Source organism: Anomaloglossus baeobatrachus, chromosome 1 (genome assembly GCF_048569485.1).
Source record: "Anomaloglossus baeobatrachus isolate aAnoBae1 chromosome 1, aAnoBae1.hap1, whole genome shotgun sequence".
NCBI lineage: Eukaryota > Metazoa > Chordata > Amphibia > Anura > Aromobatidae > Anomaloglossus > Anomaloglossus baeobatrachus.
Genome location: NC_134353.1, coordinates 395215387 through 395239343, shown reverse-complemented (window position 1 = coordinate 395239343; position 23957 = coordinate 395215387). Strand labels below are relative to the sequence as shown.

General features: G+C 43.0%; 1 protein-coding gene across 2 annotated transcripts in view; it reads right to left on the bottom strand.

Moving 5' to 3' along the window:
* The window catches only part of TJP3 (tight junction protein 3), a 78385-nt gene that overhangs the window by 19646 nt on the left and 34782 nt on the right, over positions 1 to 23957 (bottom strand). For both annotated transcript variants that reach the window (XM_075352574.1, XM_075352575.1), the window contains exons 3-14: positions 15176 to 15300; positions 14195 to 14297; positions 12188 to 12758; positions 11695 to 11798; positions 11407 to 11575; positions 10746 to 10851; positions 10589 to 10650; positions 9196 to 9289; positions 7332 to 7488; positions 784 to 892; positions 479 to 698; positions 201 to 388 (exon numbers count right to left, since the gene is read on the bottom strand). In XM_075352574.1, the coding sequence (XP_075208689.1) occupies positions 201 to 388; positions 479 to 698; positions 784 to 892; positions 7332 to 7488; positions 9196 to 9289; positions 10589 to 10650; positions 10746 to 10851; positions 11407 to 11575; positions 11695 to 11798; positions 12188 to 12758; positions 14195 to 14297; positions 15176 to 15300 (2008 nt within the window). The remainder of the gene's footprint in view (positions 1 to 200; positions 389 to 478; positions 699 to 783; positions 893 to 7331; positions 7489 to 9195; positions 9290 to 10588; positions 10651 to 10745; positions 10852 to 11406; positions 11576 to 11694; positions 11799 to 12187; positions 12759 to 14194; positions 14298 to 15175; positions 15301 to 23957) is intronic.

Below are 23957 nucleotides of genomic sequence, written 5' to 3'. Positions count from 1 at the left end.
ACTTGTAGATTTGCAATGTCTGTAAACTGCTCAGTTTTAGGAATCAGTGATCAGAACATATAAAGTCTATGCACATTTATCAGAGGTATTTAGGTCATTAGTACTATTCTTCATTAGATTGATTACGGGTAGTTACAGCTACCTGGCATACTGATACATTTAGGATCATGAATAAAACTGAAAGTTTGGTGCATGCTTACCTTCTCGAAGCACCACTTTCTCATAAGGAGGATACTTGGCCTTGCTAGTGATTGCAGACAAATCTTCTCGACTTTTTTTTAATATTTTTTTGGCTCCCCTAAGACCTCTCAGTTTCCAAAACTCAGCTCGTGGTCCTGAGGATGACGGAGGCTTTAAGACAGTCTCTAAACTAGCATACTGTTCCGCTCTGAAAAAAAAAAGTTGATGTGCAAGATCAATGTGTGAAGAAAATAAATTAAGGATAAGATGGCCTTAAATAGTGTGGCAAATAATTTACCTAACACGATTTGGAATAATTCCCTTGTCCATCTCCTTCAAGTCACGGGCAACACGTACAGCGAGCCAACTCCCAAGTTTCCCACGGTACATAGTGTCCAAAACATGGAAAATCTCACCCCGACTGAAGTTCTGACAAGACGGTGCATCTGCCTCATAATCAAAATGTGTCCGGATGTAGAAGGAATCCCCTACGTTGGACTTTATCATCTTCCTGTAAACTGGAGCATAAACAGTTTGTACTATGTGCTCAGCTCCAAAGAACATATAAGGCCGCAAGAAACTTGTCCACATTGTTAAACTTACTGTCTTCTTTGCCCTGTGTCAGTACTAGAACATCTTCATTTTGTGGCAAGTTCATTAGATACTGTACGGCATCTTCACGTGTCATGTTGTGAAAACTGGTTTCATTTACCTGCGACAATAAATAGTCACAATTTCCAATTAAAGGACACGTACAAATCAAAATGTATTTGATATCCACTAGCTAATATAAGATGTAATGTAAATTTCTATAGATCTATAAAAACATCTAGTAAGGTCACCCCCAAATAATCTGCAGACAGTCTATCGGCAGTATTAGCAGGCTCATGCATTGGCACAATAAAATTATTATGGCATTTAATAGACAATTCAATTAAATTTTTCAAACTTCTCCCACGTTAACATTTTTAAAACCAATTGCAAATGTTCTAAAAAAAAATAAAATAATAAAATATAAATAAAATGAAAAAAATGGAATTTTGTTTACTTACCGTAAATTCCTTTTCTTCTAGCTCCTATTGGGAGACCCAGACAATTGGGTGTATAGCTTCTGCCTCTAGAGGCCACACAAAGTATTACACTTTAAAAAGTGTAACCCCTCCCCTCTGCCTATACACCCTCCCGTGGACCACGGGCTCCTCAGTTTTGGTGCAAAAGCAGGAAGGAGAAAACTTATAAATTGGTCTAGGTAAATTCAATCCGAAGGATGTTCGGAGAACTGAAGACCATGAACCAAAAGAACAATTCAACATGAACAACATGTGTACACAAAAGAACAACCAGCCCAAAGGGCACAGGGCGGGTGCTGGGTCTCCCAATAGGAGCTAGAAGAAAAGGAATTTACGGTAAACAAAATTCCCTTTTTCTTTGTCGCTCCATTGGGAGACGCAGACAATTGGGACGTCCAAGAGCAGTCCCTGGGTGGGTAAAAGAATACCTCAATAAAAAGAGCCGAAAACGGCCCCCTCTTACAGGTGGGCAACCGCCGCCTGAAGGACTCGCCTACCTAGACTGGCGTCTGCCGAAGCATAGGTATGCACTTGATAGTGTTTCGTGAAAGTGTGCAGACTAGACCATGTAGCTGCCTGACACACCTGCTGAGCCGTCGCCCGGTGCCGCAATGCCCAGGACGCACCTACGGCTCTGGTAGAATGGGCTTTCAGCCCTGAAAGGAGCGGAAGCCCGGAAGAACGGTAGGCCTCGAGAATCGGTTCCTTGATCCACCGAGCCAAGGTTGACTTGGAGGCCTGAGAGCCCTTACGCTGGCCAGCGACAAGGACAAAGAGCGCATCTGAACGGCGCAGGGGCGCCGTGCGAGACACGTAGAACCGGAGTGCTCTCACTAGATCCAAAGAGTGCAAATCCTTTTCACACTGGTGAATTGGATTAGGGCAAAATGAAGGCAAGGAGATATCCTGATTTAGATGAAAAGGGGATACCACCTTAGGGAGAAATTCCGGGACAGGACGCAGAACCACCTTATCCTGGTGAAAAACCAGGAAGGGGGCTTTGCATGACAGCGCTGCAAGCTCAGACACTCTCCGAAGTGATGTGACTGCCACCAAGAAGGCCACCTTCTGCGAAAGACGTGAGAGAGAGACATCCCGCAGCGGCTCAAAAGGTGGTTTTTGAAGAGCCGTCAGGACCCTGTTAAGATCCCAGGGTTCCAACGGACGTTTGTAAGGTGGGACCATGTGGCAGACCCCCTGCAGGAACGTGCGGACCTGCGGAAGCCTGGCTAGACGCTTTTGAAAAAACACGGAGAGCGCCGATACTTGGCCCTTGATAGAGTCGAGGGACAAACCCTTATCCATTCCAGATTGTAGGAATGAAAGAAAAGTGGGTAAGGCAAACGGCCATGGAGGAAAACCGTTATCAGCGCACCAGGATAGGAAGATTTGCCAAGACCTGTAATAGATCTTGGCGGACGTTGGCTTCCTGGCTTGTCTCATGGTAGCAATGACATCCTGAGATAACCCTGAAGACGCTAGGAGCCAGGACTCAATGGCCACACAGTCAGGTTGAGGGCCACAGAATTCAGATGGAAAAACGGGCCTTGTGACAGCAAGTCTGGGCGGTCTGGAAGTGCCCACTGTTGACCCACCGTGAGAAGCCACAGATCCGGATACCACGACCGCCTCGGCCAGTCTGGAGCGACGAGAATGGCGCAACGGCAGTCGGACCTGATCTTGCGTAGTACTCTGGGCAGCATCGCCAGAGGGGGAAACACATAAGGCAGTCGAAACTGCGACCAATCCTGGACTAAAGCGTCCGCTGCCAGAGCTCTGTGATCCTGAGACCGTGCCATGAAGGCCGGGACCTTGTTGTTGTGCCGTGACGCCATGAGATCGACGTCCAGCGTTCCCCAGCGGCGACAGATCTCTCAAAACACGTCTGGGTGCAGAGACCATTCCCCCGCGTCCATGCCCTGACGACTGAGAAAATCTGCTTCCCAGTTTTCTACGCCCGGGATGTGAACTGCGGAGATGGTGGAGCCTGTGGCTTCCACCCACTCTAGAATCCACCGGACTTCCTGGAAGGCTTGACGACTGCGAGTGCCGCCTTGGTGGTTGATGTGGGCGACGGCAGTGGCGTTGTCCGACTGTATTCGGATCTGCCTGCCCTCCAGCCACCGATGGAAAGCCAATAGGGCTAGATATACTGCCCTTATCTCCAGGATATTGATCTGAAGGGACGATTCTATCGGAGTCCAGGTTCCTTGAGCCCTGTGGTGGAGAAAAACCGCTCCCCAACCTGACAGGCTCGCGTCCGTGGTGACCACGGCCCAGGTTGGGGGTAGGAAGGATTTTCCCCGAGACAGATGTGGGTAGGAGCCACCACTGAAGTGATGTTTTGGTTGCAAGAGAAAGAGAGATGTTCTTGTCGAGGGAAGCCGCACTCTTGTCCCATTTGCGAAGAATGTCCCATTGGAGTGGCCGTAGATGGAATTGCGCGAACGGCGCTGCCTCCATAGCTGCAACCATCTTCCCCAGGAAGTGCATGAGGCGCCTTAAGGGGGGTGACTGACTCCGAAGAAGTGATTGCACCCCCGCCTGCAGAGAAAGCTGTTTGTCCCGCGGTAGCTTGACCAACGCTGGCTGGGTATGAAACTCCATCCAGAGGTAAGTCAGTGATTGGGTCGGTGTCAACTTGGATTTCGGGAAATTGATGATCCACCCGAACTGCTGGAGAGTCGCCAGAGCGACGGTAAGGCTTTGTTGACACGCCACCCGAGAAGGGGCCCTGACTAGGAGATCGTCTAAGTAGGGGATCACCGAGTGGCCCTGAGAGTGCAGGACCGCCACGACGGATGCCATGACTTTGGTGAAAGCCCGTGGGGCTGTAGCCAGGCCGAAAGGCAATGCCACGAACTGGAGGTGTTCGTCTCCGATGGCGAAACGCAGGAAACGTTGATGTTCGGGTGCGATCGGCACATGGAGATAAGCATCCTTGATGTCGATCGATGCTAGGAAGTCTCCTTGTGACATCGAGGCGATGACCGAGCGGAGAGATTCCATCCAAAACCGTCTGGTTCTTACATGTCTGTTGAGTAGCTTGAGGTCCAGAACGGGACGGAATGGCCCGTCCTTTTTTGGCACCACGAACAAGTTGGAGTAAAATCCGCGACCACGTTCCTGAAGGGGAACGGGAATCACAACTTCTTCCATCTTCAGAGCGTCCACTGCCTGAAAAAGTGCGTCAGCCTGTGCGGGGGGCGGAGAGGTTCTGAAGAAACGAGCCGTAGGTCGGGAGCTGAACTCTATCCTGTAACCATGAGACAGAATGGCTCTCACCCATCGGTCTTGAACATGTGGCCACCAGGCGTCGCCAAAGCGGGAGAGCCTGCCACCGACCGAGGATGTGGCTAGGGGAGGCCAAGAGTCATGAGGGGGCCGTCTTGGAGGCAGTGCCTCCTGCGGCCTTTTGGGGGCGTGACTTGGACCGCCACGCATAGGAGTTCCTCTGGCCTTTCTCCGGCCTGTTGGACGAAGAGGATTGGGGCTTGGCGGAGGGACGAAAGGACCGAAACCTCAATTGGATTTTTCTCTGCTGAGGTCTCTTAGGTTTGGACTGGGGTAAGGAGGAGTCCTTTCCCTTGGATTCCTCAATAATCTCATCCAATCGTTCGCCAAATAAACGGTCGCCAGAAAAAGGCAAACCAGTTAAGAACCTTTTAGAAGCCGAGTCTGCTTTCAATTCGCGCAGCCACATGCCCCTGCGGACTGCCACGGAGTTAGCAGATGCTACAGCCGTACGGCTAGTGGAGTCCAGGACGGCGTTCATGGCGTAGGACGAAAAGGCTGATGCCTGAGAGGTCAAAGAAGAAACATGCGGAGCAGAATTCCGTGTGACAGCATTAATCTCAGACAGACAAGCCGAGATTGCTTGGAGAGCCCACACAGCCGCAAAGGCCGGGGCGAAAGACGCGCCCGTGGCCTCATAGATAGACTTTACCAAGAGCTCTATCTGTCTGTCAGTGGCATCCTTCAGGGATGAGCCATCGGCAACAGACACAACGGACCTAGCAGCCAATCTGGAGACTGGAGGATCCACCTTGGGAGAGTGTGCCCAACCCTTAACGACTTCAGATGGAAAGGGATAACGCGTGTCACTGTGCCTTTTAGCAAAGCGCTTGTCCGGGACCGCTCTGGGCTTCTGGACAGCATCCCTGAAGTTAGAGTGATCAAAAAACGTATTGCGCGTACGTTTGGGGAACCGAAATTGGTGTTTCTCCTGCTGAGAAGCCGACTCTTCTACAGGAGGAGGCGGGGGTGAGAGATCCAACACCTGGTTGATGGACGAGATAAGATCATTTACTAAGGCGTCCCCCTCAGGTGTATCAAGATTAAGGGCGAAGTCAGGGTCAGAGCCCTGAGCTCCCACGTCCGCCTCGTCTTCCTGAGAGTCCTCAAGCTGGGATCCCGAGCAGCGTGAGGAGGCCGGGGAAGAGTCCCAGCGAGGCCGCTTAGCCGGTCTGGGACTGCGGTCCGGGCAGGAGTCCTCCGCCTGAGACCTAGGGGCTAACCTGGGAGCGCGCTGCGGCGCGGACTGAGAGGGGCCTGGAGGAGACAAGCTAACAGGGGCCGGGGCCTGTGAAGGGCCCGGTCTGGACTGCAATGCCTCAAGGAGCTTAGATGACCATTTGTCCATAGACTGTGCAATGGATTGAGAAAGTGACAGAGAGTTTCTCAGCGAAAGAGGCCAACACCGGTGACTCTGTCCCTGCAGCCTGCTCAGGGGGAGCAGGGGGATCTACATGAGCCGAGGGGCCCACAAGTGCCCGAGGCTCCGGCTGAGCAAGCGTGGCAGGAGTCGAGTATTGCTCACAGTGAGGGTAGGTGGAACCCGCAGGCAACATAGCCCCACAAGAGGTACAGGCCGCGAAAAAAACCTGTGCCTTAGTAGCTTTGCTCCTTGTGGACGACATGCTGTTGTCTCCTAGGAGAGTGACCACTGAGGGTATATGGGAAAAGGGTATACAGCCTGACCGAACAGATATATATATATATATGTATATGTATCTATTCCGGCACCCTAGGGGGACCAGCACCGGGTGACCGGTGTGGCTTACCGACCGCTAACGAGCGGAGTGTGTCCTCCAGATTCCCTGTCGTGGATCCCCCGGAGCTGCAGAGCTGTGTCACTGAGAAGCATCCACCGGCAGAATGCCAAAAAATGGCCGCCGGAGCTCTCAGGGGAGGAGTGGGGCAGAGGGCGGCGCCAGCAAAGAGCGGGAATCTGGGATCCCCACAGTGGTCAATGAGGGGGGAGGGAGACATGCAGGATGCTCCAGCCCTCACATCCGACGTCATGTCGGTAATCCCGCCCTTACCCCTGACAAGCAGGCCCGGGGGCGGGATTTTTGCGACTAGGCCGCGGCGAAGCCGGGGACTAAATTTGAGGCCGCGCCCGACAAGCAGGCACGGTCGGCACGGAAGTCCGCCGGGCTCCTCAGTTTTACAACTACCGTGGCTTCCGGGAAGAAGGTGCGCTCCCTGTACAGTCCCCCCATGGGGACACAGAGTACCTTCAAGTTGCAGGGCCCGGTCCCTGGGGTTGAAGAGGCTCCGGTCCGACAGGTTCCACCAGGGGCTGCGGATGGAGCACGGTCCCAGAAAATGGATGACCGCTCAGGATCCCACTTCTCCCAGAGCCGCATAAGGGATGGTGAAGGAGACGGCATGTGGCTCCAGCCTCCGTACCCGCAATGGGTACCTCAACCCTAACAACACCGCCGACATAGTGGGGTGAGAAGGGAACATGCCGGGGGCCCCATCGGGGTCCTCTTATCTTCCATCCGACATAACTATGTATGAGAATGCATGAGTGGATGTGTGCCTCCTTCTACACAAAGCATAAAACTGAGGAGCCCGTGGTCCATGGGAGGGTGTATAGGCAGAGGGGAGGGGTTACACTTTTTAAAGTGTAATACTTTGTGTGGCCTCCAGAGGCAGAAGCTATACACCCAATTGTCTGGGTCTCCCAATGGAGCGACAAAGAAAAACTAATGGAAAAATGGTTGACCAAAAACTACACTTTGTGAAAGGATTGAATGGGCAAAGCTGTCAAATCTCAAGTAGGATGGTCACCTGAAGTATTTGATCACCTTCCTTCATCCCTTCTCGAGATGCAGGACTGCCCTCCTGAACAGCAGCGACAAATATTCCCACATCATTTCCTCCAGCAAGTCGAAGTCCAATACTTCTTTCCTTCTGAAACTGGACTAGGCGTGCGTCAGGACTATACCTGAAAGATAAATAGAAAAACAATCAGATGTCAAGCAACTGTTAAATCAACTACAGCAAACACAGGTAGCATCAATGCATACATGTCTACAAAAACATCTCATTTGGATTAGTGTTCACTTTAATACAGAGTGAAGAAAAAAATAATCAAGGTTATATTTTATATTAATATATATATATATATATATATATATATATATATATATATATTTTATATTAATATATATATATATATTTTATATTAATATATATATATATATATATATATATATATATATATATATATATATATATATATATATATATATATATATATATATTTTATATTAATATATATATATATATATATATATATATTAATATATATATTTTATATTAATATATATATTTTATATTAATATATATATTTTATATTAATATATATATATTTTATATTAATATATATATATATATATATTATATTAATATATATATATATATATATATTTTATATTAATATATATATTTTATATTAATATATATATTTTATATTAATATATATATTTTATATTAATATATATATTTTATATTAATATATATATATTAATGTAAAATATATATATATATTAATATAAAATATAATATATATATATATATATATTAATATAATATATATATATTTTAATATAAAATATATATATATATATTAATATAAAATTATATATATATATATATTTTATATTAATATATATATATATTATATTAATATATATATATATATATATATATATATATTGATATATATATATTTTAATATATATATATATTTTATATTAATATATATATATATTTTATATTAATATATATATATATTTTATATTAATATATATATATATTTTATATTAATATATATATATATTTTATATTAATATATATATATATTTTATATTAATATATATATATATTTTATATTAATATATATATATATTTTATATTAATATATATATATATATATATATTAATATATATATTTTATATTAATATATATTTTATATTAATATATATATATATATTAATATATATATATTAATATATATATATATATATATATATATATATATATATATATATATTTATATTAATATATATATATTTTATATTTATATATATTAATAATATATATATATTAATAATATATATATTATTAATTAATAGATATATATATATATATATATATATTTCTAAACTTTAGCTTCACAAATGGTCATTACCCTGGGAAAAAACACCTACTACCTACAGACATCTCCATTGCAATGTGGGAGATCAGTATTCATGCAGAATGTAAAGGTAGGGAAGAAACTACATAATGGTCAAGGATTATACAGATGTGTGTTCTTCGGGTCCCTAAGCTAGCCTAAAAGGTAAAGAACAACCAAACCCCATTATGGAGCAGCACAGCACAGAGCAAGCTGGCCTTACCATAAAAAGAAGAAGAGGTTCAGTTCTGTTTTTTCAATGGAAAAGAAAAATAACTTAAAAGCATAATTTATACATGAAATAAGCCACAAACCAAAAGTATCACAGAAAATAAAACTCAGTCACAAACTGGTTTAAAAAACAAACAAACACAAAAATCCCCCCATAAAAATGAAGTAAAAGATTGAAAGTAAGTAAAGTCTAAATTGAACATATCCATCTAATAGTCTATTAAAGCTAAAATATAGGTTACCCCACTCGCAGATCATTTCGCTCATTTTCCTTTGGAGGTTCAGTGTTTTTGTCTTCCCTGTATTCAGTATTGGTCACAACTTCACTATAAACCACTGTGAAAAGAAAATTAAGACATATTAGAATAGCTTTGTACATCTACAGAAATAGAATTCAGGATGGAGAGCCAGCAGCTCTTATATTAAAGTGAACCAATCACCAGGATTTTCCTATATAACCTAAAGCCAGTGCTATACTGGCACACTAGGGTGTGTGCATGTCAGAAGAGTCCGGGCTGCGACTTCTACTCGGCGGCTAATTCTGATTCCACACTGCTTGTCATATGACTAATGGAACGCACTGTGCGTCTCATTGCCGCTAAGTGAAAGTTATTTTCATTCAGCAGCTCCGACTCTCTGATGATGCGCCGTACAAACCCGGTGAGCACAATTTATTATAATGAGCAGCACACTATAAAAAGACCACTGCCCTGCACCCTAACACACGCCCCCCGAAGAAGTGGCGAAACACGTGTTGGGGTTGCAGGACGTGGATTTTATGGTCTCTGTGAGTACCACTTAATATATGCTATACTTATGCGTTATTTGTGACTGACCATGGATCTAATGATCTAAGCCTAGGCAGTCTTTATATACCCGGTGAAATGGTTTGGAGGACTTAATTGATATAGTCCCACCATTTTTATCTGAGGAACTACAAGTCTCAGGTTAAATAGCAACAGTCAGCTAATTAGGCACTTGTATTATGCTTGTAATATTATGAACAATTGTGTTAAACTGCATGATTGAAACTAGTGCTTTTGATTTTTATTCAGCTCTAATTTTATAGTTATGCCCTATGGACAAACTGTCATATTGATATATGCTGAAACACTTCATAACACTACTTTGACCTATGCAGTTGCCTGTTTATGACTTTATATAATTCTTTCTATATATATTCTTGTTACTCATTTATACATGTATATGACCTTTTCCACGTCCTGGGTTTATACTGTGGAACTAAAACAATTTTTATGTTATTTTTTCAATAAAAAAAAAAAAATAAATCTAATTTTTAACATGAAATTGATTTCTTGAGCTTCTTATCTGAATAATTTTGTCAGATTATTGTGTGTACTCGTATAGAATCAGCCCGATAGTGAGAGTATAGCCCTGGCTTTAGGTTATATAGGAAAATCCTGGTGATTCGTGCGCTTTAAAGGGTTTGTTTATGGTGAAACAAGGTCTTTACAAGTAACATTACCTCATACCCATATGACCCATGTGAAAAAATAACGTCTTTTCTCTTTCTCCGATGGACTAACATCAGTCACTAGATACTTAGGAACCAAAACAGTGGAAATATACAATGTGAATGGAAATAACAAATGCTCTTCTGTCGAACTGCCTTACCATCTTGACGTTCTAATACATCCATCTTTGGGGATGGTGCTCCATTGAACTGATGACTCTCCCTATGAATTAAAAAAAAAAAAAATATAAGAGATTCCTGCTCAGTTAAAGACATGTGTATGATGAAATTTTGAAGGCCAAGTATAATGGTCCTTACACAGGGTTTTCCAAACTTTCAGTGGAGCTCCTATGGGTTTGTCCTGGAGGCGGTGGCGGAGGCTGAGAAGGTGGTGGGGAGGCATCTGAACTCAACTCCGATATATCTGTTATGATATATGAAAAAAAAAAACCACAAAACTTGACAGTGGCAATAAACAGATTATATTCTACACTTCTTTGAAAAGCTATGGTAGTCTCTGATTCTGCCATCTGAAATCTATCAATTATCTGGGATCAGCTGCAGAGAAATATACCTAGTGTCTCTAAGGACAGGCCATAGCAAAATATTCTAGCTACGTCAAACAGTCTCTCCTGGGAATGGCAAAGATCGCAATTGGTGCTGCATCCAGGTCTTTAGATAATGTACAGCATGTCGTATGCATATACCATATAACACATATAATGACAGGTCTGTAGGGCTATAAGAATGCCACATTGTGCCATCTGGTTCACAGTCGCTGTGACTGTATTCAGTAGACTCCATTATGAACTCTCAATATCCTCACACACCCCTGACACTGGACTAATGGTTGCTGTATTTACTGGCAGATATACAACGACCCTTATAAATAAGCATACCCCATAGAAAACACAGTCTATGCTAGGTATGCCACCCTCTCTATGGTGTTAGTCATGTCTTCAGTAGCACAAAACCTTACCATCTGGGGCAGAACTCCGACCCTCACTTTCACTGTCTCTAACTTCTGGAATGTTGACCAGGAACTGTCGATTATCTCTCAAAACTGTGAGAGTAAGTTTGCCTTTGGACTTCTCAATAAGCCGACGAGTATCAGCCAAGGACATATTCTCACTTGCCACACCATTTATCTATAAATTGAAGAAAAAAAAAATCTATAGTATTTATATAACTTTCCTAATCCAGATTACAGTGCAAGAGAGAAGGAGAAGAGCTGGAGGATGAAGAGAGTAAGTAAGGAAACACAAACCTTAAGAATGAGGTCACCCTCCTGCAGGGATTTCTCCTGAGCTGCCAAACCAGTCTCGGTAATATGTTTAATGAAGATCTGACTACCCAGCTTCAAGCCATACTCTGTGGGAGTATAGAAAAGGAGAGCAATAATGCTGGATTTCCTATTTTCAGTGGAGTCTGGTCAGTTTTTTTTCTAAGATTGAGCTGGACACATTAAAACTAAGGTTGTGCCCTGATCATAGCTGGATCACAAAATGCTACAAGCTAGATTCTGATCAGACTTGAAAACCAATTTGGTGCAGCAACTGGTGCAAAGGTTGAACGGGAACAATCCCATAAAATACTATGAGATCAATTACCATAACCGTTTCCCTGCACCATCCATCCAATGCAATGGAAGTAACAAAAGCTACATGGAGACATATGGAGAAGAGGCCTAAGAATAAAACACAAGATTTATAAACTATTATGAGTAAAGGGATGAACAAATATTCTGCATTGCAGCGTACCTTGATTTTCTATGCGTTTCACCAGTACAGTTTTAACAGGTTTGGAGGGTACATCTTGAACGGGTAGGCGCTTGAATCCCGAAACCAGTTCTAGGCCATTGTGTTCCCTTTGCCCTGCCTCACTGCCAGATCCTCTCCTTGAGTAATCTCCATTCTCACTCACAGAACCTTCCAGAGCACTAGCAGTATCTTTCATTCTATTGGAAACCCTTGTATCACTGCCAGAACCATATTTGTCTTTACCAGTCCTCCTTCTAGAATAATTTCCAATTTCACTTCCCCCTCCCCTGGTCCTGCGATGTCTAGCATGGTAGGAAGATGTTGTACGAGATCCTCCTGAGCTACGTCCACTAGAAGAATCTCCTTCATAACCTCGAGCCATATCCTCATGTGCTTCTCTAGTAGAACTTGAGTATCCTTCTCTCCACTGCACAGGAGATTCTGGTTGGTCTTCATCTCGGCTATAGGAATCAGATAAGCGGTCAGATACGTAAGCCATTTGTGACGGTCCTGTAGAGGCAGGGACAGAGCTGCTCACTGGAATCTGAATTTTTCTAGGTCGTTTTACGGTCTGTAATGGGGGGTGGGGAGGGATTTAAAGGAATAAAATATAAAAATTATACAAGAATGAGAAAAGAAAAAAAAAAAAAGTAATACACTGCAACAGTACATGAATTCATGCTACAAAGAATCAATGCCAGCACAATTATTCAACCCTTTGACCAAAATACTGCATACGTCTTGGGCATATTTGCAGCTAGTAACTTCGAACAGTTTGCCAGAATGTAACAAAAAAAAAAAAAAAAATAATTAGATGGTTGGAGAACTATAAGTTCCAATAACCCCAAGTGAGGGCTTCTGAGCAGAGCAGAGGCTGCACGGTAAGTGCGGAGGCAGCAGTTGGGTACATAGGTAAACATTGGTCCATTTGTTCCATTGACTCTAACTGAAGGCTGTATTTTTAGTGCTGGGCGCTGCAGGTAAGTGCATTGTTAAATACAATATCATAGTTTGCCATTTTCTTTACTAGTTTTCCATTGTTTTTCTGATCTTATCTGTACTGTTTATCCCCATGCACCTAGGTTTTTCAGCACTCGGGGCAATAATTCACTTTCGCGTGCCCCCCCCCCCTCCCCCTCCCCTCCCTGGCAGTTTGAGTAGTCATCAGTTGGCCCACCGTTCATATGCAATTTACACACTAAGGCTATGTTCACACAGGGCGTTTTTGCCACCTTGTTTTGCATTTTTTTTTCCCATTTATTCAAATCCATGCTAATGAAATGCTGTTTTCACAGTATCAGCAAATTTGTTCCCCTTGCCTTGCCTGCCCCACTAGATACAGTGCTGCCATTTAGTATATGCTGCAAGGGCAAGGCTGTCAAGTGTGCATCTTGTGAGATGTAGTCATGCCTTGAACAGCAGTTTGAGGGTGAATATATCTGCGCTCAATGTCAGTAAGTTGCATGTTTGGATGCCCAGATAATGGGTCTTTAAAGTTTAGAGCTCACTGAGCATCCTCTGGGTGGGGCCAGTGATATGGAGGTGTGATAGGTCAGAACCCAGAAGTAGGTAGCTAGGTAACAGTTAGAAGAAGGAGTAGGGGGAAGTGTCAGGGATGCCTACTCCTGATCTGGCACAACCTAGTAAATACGCCTGTTTGGCTGATATTTGGGATGCAGGTCCAGGATTAGGATCACTACAGCAGGACGTTGCTCCTAGTGAACAAGAAGGGAAATAGTGCAGCCAAGGCCAGACAGATGCTGGCGCTAGGAGACTATATCCGCTTTTACAGAACGGCTGGATCATTTCCTCAGTGCACAAAACATTGTGGGGTATAGATAGTAATAAAAAATAACTAAATGTATACTTGGTAGAGAATGGTTGAAGTTAATGGACCGTTGTCTTTTTTTCCCCACCCATGGAACTATTTTTTGCCACACATTTTGGCAAACCATACTATACTAATACTATATAACATACACACGATACGATGGAAGGTCAACTTACCACATTTGCAGTTTTGACACAGGATTTTAGACTGTGTATAGCAAAAGATGACGTCACATTTTCCATAGATACGCCATTTACCATTACTATGCGATCTCTGGTCCTGAAGAGTCCAAAATGTATGTATAGTAAGCTCAGAATGAAGCCAATAACGGCAGTAAAAGTAATGCATAAGTATAGTATCATGTAAAGTTATGTGCACATAGTGTCTATTTCAACTGGATTCTGCTTGGAATTAGCCTCAAAAAGCACAAAAAAGTGGAAAATAGGAAAAAAATTGCATACCTTTTTTTCAGGTTATAAATATATATAAAAGGAAGTTAAAAAAAGTGACATGACCTTTCTTTCGGCAACTTGTGCTTGAAAGCAGACACATATGGAAGTAGCTGTAGTACCCGGCGTTGCCCAGGATAGTAAGTGTCTCCCACACTCTCTCCGTCTGGGTGGGTCTCTGTATGGGTTTCTCTCTACTGAAATCAAACTACCTCACACCTAAGCTGTCTTATACTAAAAATGCCCTGCGTTGCCTTTAGCAACCAATCACAGCTCCTAATAATGACCTGTAGCTCCCAGCTCCATTAACTTTAATGTAAGCAGGTTTTTTGTCGAATAACTAAAGCACGGGGTTACATTTTCCCCTCAAAACATAGTCTATGACGTTTGAGTCAAATTAGGTGTCTGCAAAATTTTGTGATGGGAAATGCGATGATGCGGCTTCCTTTAGCGGACACGGACACGGACACGGACACACACACACACACACACACACACCTTCAAAACTCTTGATTGATGCTGGTGGTATATCATATGCACACACCCTAAGAAACATGAGAACATCTTGAAGCCATCACTAGAATACATGTTCTGCCATTTTTGCTTGCTCAGTACAAACCAAGCATATGGTGCTAGGCCTGTTGTCTCTGGACACATCGTCCCCCAATGCTATATAAAAGGCAGAAGGTACTATAAAGCTGGACATACTGTAATCTACCATCAGCAGGGCCACCACGAACAACATCCGACACAATAACCGAGTTGTCTCCATCTGTTCTAGAGGGTCGATCTCTGCCTCCAGAGATGGCAATGCCAAAGCCTCTACGAGGGTCCTGTGGACAGACAAGTTTTGTTTTTCATTTTATAATACATGGAGATGATTTACAGTATTTCTAATATATTTGCTTCATTATGAATATAAAAGTGACAATCCAATATAAATCTATACATTGTCCCACTTTTAAAAAAACAAACTACTGTATCTTGCATATTCACAACAATGTCAAAAAGATTAAACTTAAAGCCTGAAAAGGGTTGGTCCAGTTAACTTGCTGATCAGTGGGCATCCCATCACAGGAACCTGCATAAGTAGGCAGATCACAGATTTTTCTTTTTTTATCCCTTGATGGGTAACTTTCATTCAGTTTACAAAATGGATGGCATGTTAGATGCCCGACCGCTGCTTTATTCATTCTCTACATGGCTGCTGGAAACAGCAGATAGCAACCCAAAAGTAAATGGAGTGGCAGTTGAATACACGGTATACCGCTCTGTGCCATCAGAGACAAAAGTTCCATGTTTTGCCAATCAGGGCTAGTCCCAGCAGTTGGTGCCCCACTGATCAACAAGCTATCACCTCTGCTGTGGATAAAGCGATCAAAAACTAGATGCTTGGGTTTTTTATTGAAAGGATAATCGGCGTGGTAAAAACACCACAATTATTCCTGTACAAGCAGTATAAGATGACACAGTATCCCATTATTTGTGAAACATGGTGATCAACCTACCCTAGGGAAGCAGAAGGTTTGTCAAATTTATTTCTGCGCACTTTTTGATATAGATTTGGTGCATCTTTCTCGACATGCCAGACACTAATAAACCAATACATTGGCACACTTACCATACCTTATGATTTTGGCACATTTTGCTTGACATGTTCTCCCTCTTTATGGCTCTGCTTGTATGACTGGCTTTATACCACAATATTATGCCCACATTGTGGCAAATGTCATTGCTAAATTTGGGGCTTTTTAATCCTACACTGACAGTTACAAAAAAGTCACTCTACTCTGAGGGACTTGGCAAACCTTGCATTACACATTGATATGACTGGGTGCTGGAGCACGTCACATTTGTTCTGTAGTTTCACACTCACTTTCCTCCACAAACCACATCTTGCAGTAGTTCCAAACATAAAATGTGCAATTTCTACAAATATAACACCAATTTAAAGAATGGGGTTTTTCTTTTTTTTTAAATAATTATGAATTCAAAAATCTTTTCTTAGCTTCCTGCTACCAGAGTATAGAACAGTATGGAAGCTTAGGTGAAAGGCTTGGTCCACACTACGGCAGGAAGGAGCTAGCCCCTGGATTACGGTCACAGGAACATTTAAGGTCTTCTAGAATCACAAAACGAGGGATTGTGAGAGATCAGAATCCATTTAGTCTTCTCCATTTTATATGTTTCAAATCCACTACAAAGCACCTTTACACTACAACTTTCCTATGCAATTCACAATTGCTCCTAAATTCCTGATGGTGAACGAGCTATCTCTGCGCAGTCGTAATTGTAGAAAACATGTTGAATAACCACAGCTTGCTATTTGGCACAAAACCTAGCCTTCTTTGTTCAAGGTCAAGGGTGTACTTAAACCCTGCTTACATTCCAATAAAGTAGAATCCTTATGCTGAACACTACACAAGTGTCTCTTGATTCTCCGAGCTGGTCTATCATCTCTAATTTGCCCTTGCACAACTCTAGTGGGTCCGTTGGCACATATGGAGTTATGTGCCCAACAGTGGGCATGGTTATGATGAATGCATTATTTCTGCCAGGTATCTTCAAATCTAAAGCGCTATGACATCTCAGAGGAAAACACACTTGCTGTCGAAGCCTATTTTCACATTCTTGACTGGGCCAATTTTTTCCAATTCTGACCAGTGCCACTATTTGTGGTAATAACTCTGGAACCCTTCCACATATCCCAGTAATTCCGAGAATTAATTTTTCGTTTCAAATTGAACTTTATGTTACCGCTAAATTTAGGTTGATATGATTTGCATTTATGAAAATATGTAAAAAATTACAATCCCAATTTTCGAACTTTGAATTTTCATGCCCCTAGATCAGATATTTAATAACTGTATTGTGTGGTATGATTAAAACTTTCCACATGTCGACTTTCCAATCACATCATTCTTGAATGAACTTTTTTTCTGGGTTAAGATTTCAGGAAAAAGTTATAGGCTTTATCAACAATTTTTTTATCTTCTCTCAATAAAATTTACAAAGCCTATATCTTTAGGGACCACTTCATTTTTGTAGTAACTTTGATGGGCCTGTATTAAAAAAAAAAAAAAAACCCAAACAGGACCCTTATTTTAAAATTTGCATCCCTCAATGTAGTAAAACCCCCATTCAAACAGTTTGTCAACTCTTTACAAGCCTTACAGGCTTTAGCCTTAATTTTTTTTTATATTCACAATACTAAAAAGGGACACTACAATTTGTTGTGCAATTTCTCCATAGGATACAGAGTCCCCATATGTGGATGGAAACAACTGTTTGGGGGCACGACTCGAAAGGGAAAGTAGTGCCATTGGATTTTTGGAGCATAACTTTAGATAGAATAGAATGTAGACCCCATGTTACATTTGCAGAGTCCCCAAGGTGCCAAAACAACCGAATTCTCCACCAACAAATGACCATTTTGGAAACTACAACTTTCAATGAAATTATTTATGGGTGTGATGACCATGTTAAGCCTACAGCTGCTTTACAGAATTTTGTAATATTGGGTAGTGAAAATATTTTTTTTTCCCATGAAAATGTTTCTTTAGCGGTAAATTTCTCATTTTTATAAGGCAACAAAAGAAATTGGACCAATAATTTGTTTTGCAATTTCTCTGGAGAATACAGATACCCCAAATTTGGATATTAAACTATTGTTTGGGCACAGAAGGGAAGGGGAGACATTTGATTTTTGGAATAAGATTTTAGCTGGAATATATTACAGATGTCATGTCACATTAGGAGAACCCCCACAATTCAAAATCCGCAGAAACCACCACAAGTGGCCTCATTTTGGAAACTGTACCTCCCCAGGAATTTAAAAATGTTGCATTAGTCATGAACTTTGCATTTTCATAAGGGTAACAGGAGAAACTGGACCACCAATGTTTTGTGATACTACTCGAATACGTCAATAATAATAATAATAATAATAATAATAATAATAATAATAATAATAATTTTATTCATTTATATAGCGCTATTAATTCCACAGCGCTTTACATACATTGGCAACATCTGTCCCCATTGGGGCTCACAATCTAGAGTCCTATCTGTATGTCTTTGGAGTGTGGGAGGAAGCCGGAGTACCCGGAGGAAACCCACGCAAATACGGGGAGAACATACAAACTCCTTGCAGATGGTGTCCTTGGTGGGATTTGAACCCAGGACCCCAGTGCTGCAAGACTGCAGTGCTAACCACTGAGCCACCGTGCTGCCCTTACCACATAAGTGGTCAGAAACTACTGTATGGGCACATTGCAGGGCTAAGAAGGTAAGAAGCAGCACTTAAAATATCAATGCCAATTTTTCTTAGACTAGAATGTGGACATAATGTCACAATGGGAAAGTCCCAGAGATGCCAAATCCGCAGAAACCCCTAATAAGTGACCCCAGTTTGGAAATTATCCCTAGGTGAATTCTTCAAGAGGTGTGTATTCAGTATTTTTAAACCACAGCTAATTCACAATATGTTATAACACTGGGCTGTGAAAATGAAAATGTACATATTTTCCATGAAAATGTTTCTTTAGCTCTAAGTTATCAATTCTCAACAGGGTTAATAGGAGAAGCTACACAACACATTTTGTGGTCCATTTTCTCCAGAATACAATGATACCCCATGTGATCAGAAACTACTTTTCCACCACAGTGCAAAGCTCGGAAGCTATAGTTACAGTGATTATTTTGACTCCATGGGAGTTTTTCAGAAACAAACGTGGTGGATGTTGTAGAGTGAAAAATTGCAAATATTCCATTATAGTTCCCAACACTTTGAGCCCAGCTTGTGCTTTTGGAGATTCACGTCCCATAAATTAAGTGGGCTCTCAATGCTACAGTAATATCAAACACGTGGACGCTAACTGCGGTGTAGGCACACTCTGGAGCTCAGAAGGGAGGGTGACATTTGGCTTCGCGAGCACAGATTTAGCTGGATTTCTTTCGGGGAGGAGCAGAGCTGCTTTTCCAAAACAGTTATACTACCAGTAATATGAACACCCACTATATTTCCGTTAACGGATGATCAACCTGAGTGGGGCTTGTTTTTTATAGATTGTGTTGAAGGTTTTCTTGGGAGCATTTTGAGGTAAAGAACATTTTGGATCACTTAAGGCTCGGTTTACATTTATCATGCATTCTACACTGAGCATTTACATCGGGGTTTCCATCTGCATCTCTAAAATATGTTATTCAGAAAAAACCCCTGATGTATCCATTCACAATAATAAGAAAGCCAGAGTTACTCTGGGCTTTGTCTGGCCTCTGTTCAGTAGAATAAGTCTTTCCAATGGTACATAAGTTGTGGTCAACCACGATTTTGTAAGCCAATAAAAAGCCAAACACTGGATCATAGACCAAACGGAGTCCATAGGGTCTCAATCTACCTCATTACAGTGAAGTTTCCGTCAGGGGTGTCCTCTGAATCACATATTTCAGAGCTTTACACAGAGCGCAGGAAAAAATGAACATATCCTTATTGAAATCTTTGGGAGGCAGATTTTTTTTTTTAAAATGCTGTTCATCGTGCAGTATTAGGCGAGGTTCACACACTGCGTTTTTTTGACGCTGCGTTTGTGCGTTTTTTGCGGCAAACGCACAAAAACACCCCCGCGGCAAAAAAAACGCGGCAAAAAACGCGTGCATTTTGCCGCGATTTGGTGCGTTTTTTTGCTGCGTTTTTGCTCACTGCGTCTTTATGCGTTTTTTTATCAGTGAACAAAAAAAAAAAAAAGGTCTGATGTCATTTCCTTCTTCAATATGTTCTTCATTCTCCCCTAGTGTATGCAGGAGAGCAGACAGCTGCAGAACTACAAGGCTCAGCATACTCCATCCAATAGTGTATGCAGGAGAGCAGACAGCAGCTGCAAAACTACAAGGCTCAGCATACTCCATCCAATAGTGTATGCAGGAGAGCAGACAGCAGCTGCAGAACTACAAGGCTCAGCATGCTCCATCCAGGACTGTATGCTGGAGGGAGAGTCAGGGGGAGCAGACCTACAAGGCTCAGCATCCTCCATCCAATAGTTTATGCAGGACAGCAGACAGCAGCTGTCGAACTACAAGGCTCAGCATCCTCCTTCCAGGACTGTATGCAGGATTTCTTTGCCCCCTCAAACAAAAAAAATGACGTGGGCTTCGCCATATTTTTGTATGCTAGCCGGGTACAGCAGGCAGGTACGGGCTGCCCCCAACCCCCAGCTGCCTATTTGTACCCGGCTGGGAACCAAAAATATAGAGAAGCCCTTTTTTCTTTTTTTAATTATTTCATGAATTTCATGAAATTAAAAAAAAAAAAAAAAAAAATGACGTAAGCTTCGCCTAATTTTTGTGTCCAGCTGGGTACAACTAGGCAGCTGGGGATTGGAATCCACAGTGCAGGGTGCCCATGCTTTCTGGGCACCCCCGCTGCGAATTGCAGTCCGCCGCCACCCCAGAATATGGCGCTTTCATAGAAGCGCCATCTTCTGGCGCTGTATCCAACTCTTCCAGCTGCCCTGATGCCGGGTGGCTCACTGGGTAATAATGGGGTTAGGGCTAGCTGTATATTATCAGCTGGCCCTAAGCCCGAAATTCATGGTGTCACGCCAATATTAGGCATGGCCACCATGAATTTCTAGTAAAGATAAAAAAACCCACAACACACAAAAATATTTTTATTAGAAATAAAACACAACACAATTAGTGACTCCATCTTTATTGAAATAAAGAGCCCCCCTCCACAGTAATCCTAGGTCAAGGGTCCCGCGCCGTCCAATCCGGATCCAATATCATCTGATCGGTTTTCTGGAAGGAAAAGCGATCAGATGATGTGTCAGGTTCAAGTGCCTGAATCACATCACACATCAGCTGATTGTATAAAAGCCGTTTATATAATCAGCAGATGCATCGGTGCAAAAAAAAACAAAAAAAAAAACAAAAACTCACTTATGTGCTGAATACCGGCAGCTCCTGGAGGAGTCTGATCCCGTCCGATCGCTGCAGCAGCTGCCGGTAATCAGGGTGAAGTCTCCTGACGCATCCGCTGATAGGTTAAACCGGCCGGCCGCTGGCATCAGCCCGAGACTTATGATCAGCTGACACGTCAGGTGACTATATCAGGTGATCCATCACACGTACCCGGGGAGACTGCACACACCCGGAGCGGCGGTACCAGGAGGAGAGGTACCGGGAGTCTGCAGACAGGTGAGTATGACATTTTTTTTTTTTCTACTGTTCACTTTTGTTTTCGCAGCCGCTTCCACCTCCCGCCCAGACATGGCGCCGCACGGCAGCATACATGCACAGGACGGGAGGTGGACGCAGCGGTGACGGTACCGGGAGGATTCACGCTTCTGTGTTTACTGACAGAAGGAATCCTCTTCCTGTACATGTCACTTTACTACCCACCTCCTGCGTTTATAGCTGCGTTTTTGGTCTTAGAAACGCACCAAAACGCACCTATTTGCGTTTCTCATTGCGTCTTTCAACATCCCATTGCACTCAATGGATGAAAAGCGCAGTGAAAAACGCGGGAATAATTGACATGCTGCGTTTTTGTGGCACCACAAAAACGCAGCTGAAAAAAAACGCTGTGTGCAGACAGCAAAAATGAAAACTCAGACTTTGCTGGGGAAGCAAAGTCATGCAGTTTTCTGAGCAAAAACGCACCCGAAAACTGCGCAAAAACACCGCGAAAAACGCACTGTGTGAACTTACCCTTAGTGATAAAACTACTTTTTCAGGTCAGTACAATTAAAACAATCAAGATAATCAAAGACGATAATCTTGATCGATTTAATTGTACTTGCATAGTTTCAGATTTTTTTTTAAGGTCGAAGGTTATTTCATCAAATTCAACGTATAGCCTAACATGTTGGCCCCAGAAAAACACTTAAAGCTATCTGTTTTCCATTTTTCTTCCAATAAAGTCATATGGGGGTTTGATTACTTTTGTGGAAGGAATTGTAGATTATATTGTTATTTTGGGGTGCACAACATTTTTTGATTGCCTTTTATTCTGATTTTTGGGAGGCAGGGTGAACAAAATGCAACAATTCAGGAATTTATTGTTTATTTAGCTTTTATTTCCATTCACTGTCTGGTAAAAGTGATACGACAGCATTAATCTTCAAATCAGCATTATTGCAGTCATCTGTTTTGTCAGGCTTTATCTTGGCAGGGTATCAAAATTAGGGGGACCGCATGTCGTATTGAAAGAAGGGAATTTTGTTTACTTACCGTAAATTCCTTTTCTTCTAGCTCCTATTGGGAGACCCAGACAATTGGGTGTATAGCTTCTGCCTCCGGAGGCCACACAAAGTATTACACTTTAAAAAGTGTAACCCCTCCCCTCTGCCTATACACCCTCCCGTGCATCACGGGCGCCTCAGTTTTGGTGCAAAAGCAGGAAGGAGGAAACTTATAAATTGGTCTAAGGTAAATTCAATCCGAAGGATGTTCGGAGAACTGAAACTACGAACCAAAGGAACAATTCAACATGAACAACATGTGTACACAACAGAACAACAGCCCGAAGGGAACAGGGGCGGGTGCTGGGTCTCCCAATAGGAGCTAGAAGAAAAGGAATTTACGGTAAGTAAACAAAATTCCCTTCTTTGTCGCTCCATTGGGAGACCCAGACAATTGGGACGTCCAAAAGCAGTCCCTGGGTGGGTAAAAGAATACCTCGATAAAAAGAGCCGAAAACGGCCCCCTCTTACAGGTGGGCAACCGCCGCCTGAAGGACTCGCCTACCTAGGCTGGCATCTGCCGAAGCATAGGTATGCACCTGATAGTGTTTCGTGAAAGTGTGCAGACTAGACCAGGTAGCCGCCTGACACACCTGCTGAGCCGTAGCCTGGTGCCGCAATGCCCAGGACGCACCCACGGCTCTGGTAGAATGGGCTTTCAGCCCTGAAGGAACCGGAAGCCCAGAAGAACGGTAGGCTTCAAGAATCGGTTCCTTGATCCACCGAGCCAAGGTTGACTTGGAAGCCTGCGACCCTTTACGCTGGCCAGCGACCAGGACAAAGAGCGCATCTGAACGGCGCAGGGGCGCCGTGCGAGACACGTAGAGCCGGAGTGCTCTTACTAGATCTAACAAGTGCAAATCCTTTTCACATTGGTGAACCGGATGAGGGCAAAATGAAGGTAAGGAAATATCCTGATTGAGATGAAACGGGGATACCACCTTAGGGAGGAATTCCGGGACTGGACGCAGAACCACCTTATCCTGGTGAAAAACCAGGAAGGGGGCTTTGCATGACAACGCTGCTAACGCTCCGACACTCTACGGAGCGATGTAACCGCCACTAGAAAAGCCACCTTCTGCGAAAGACGTGATAGAGAGACATCCCGCAGCGGCTCGAAAGGTGGTTTCTGAAGAGCCCTTAGCACTCTGTTAAGATCCCAAGGTTCCAGCGGCCGCTTGTAAGGTGGGACTATGTGGCAAACTCCCTGCAGGAACGTGCGGACCTGCGGAAGTCTGGCTAGACGC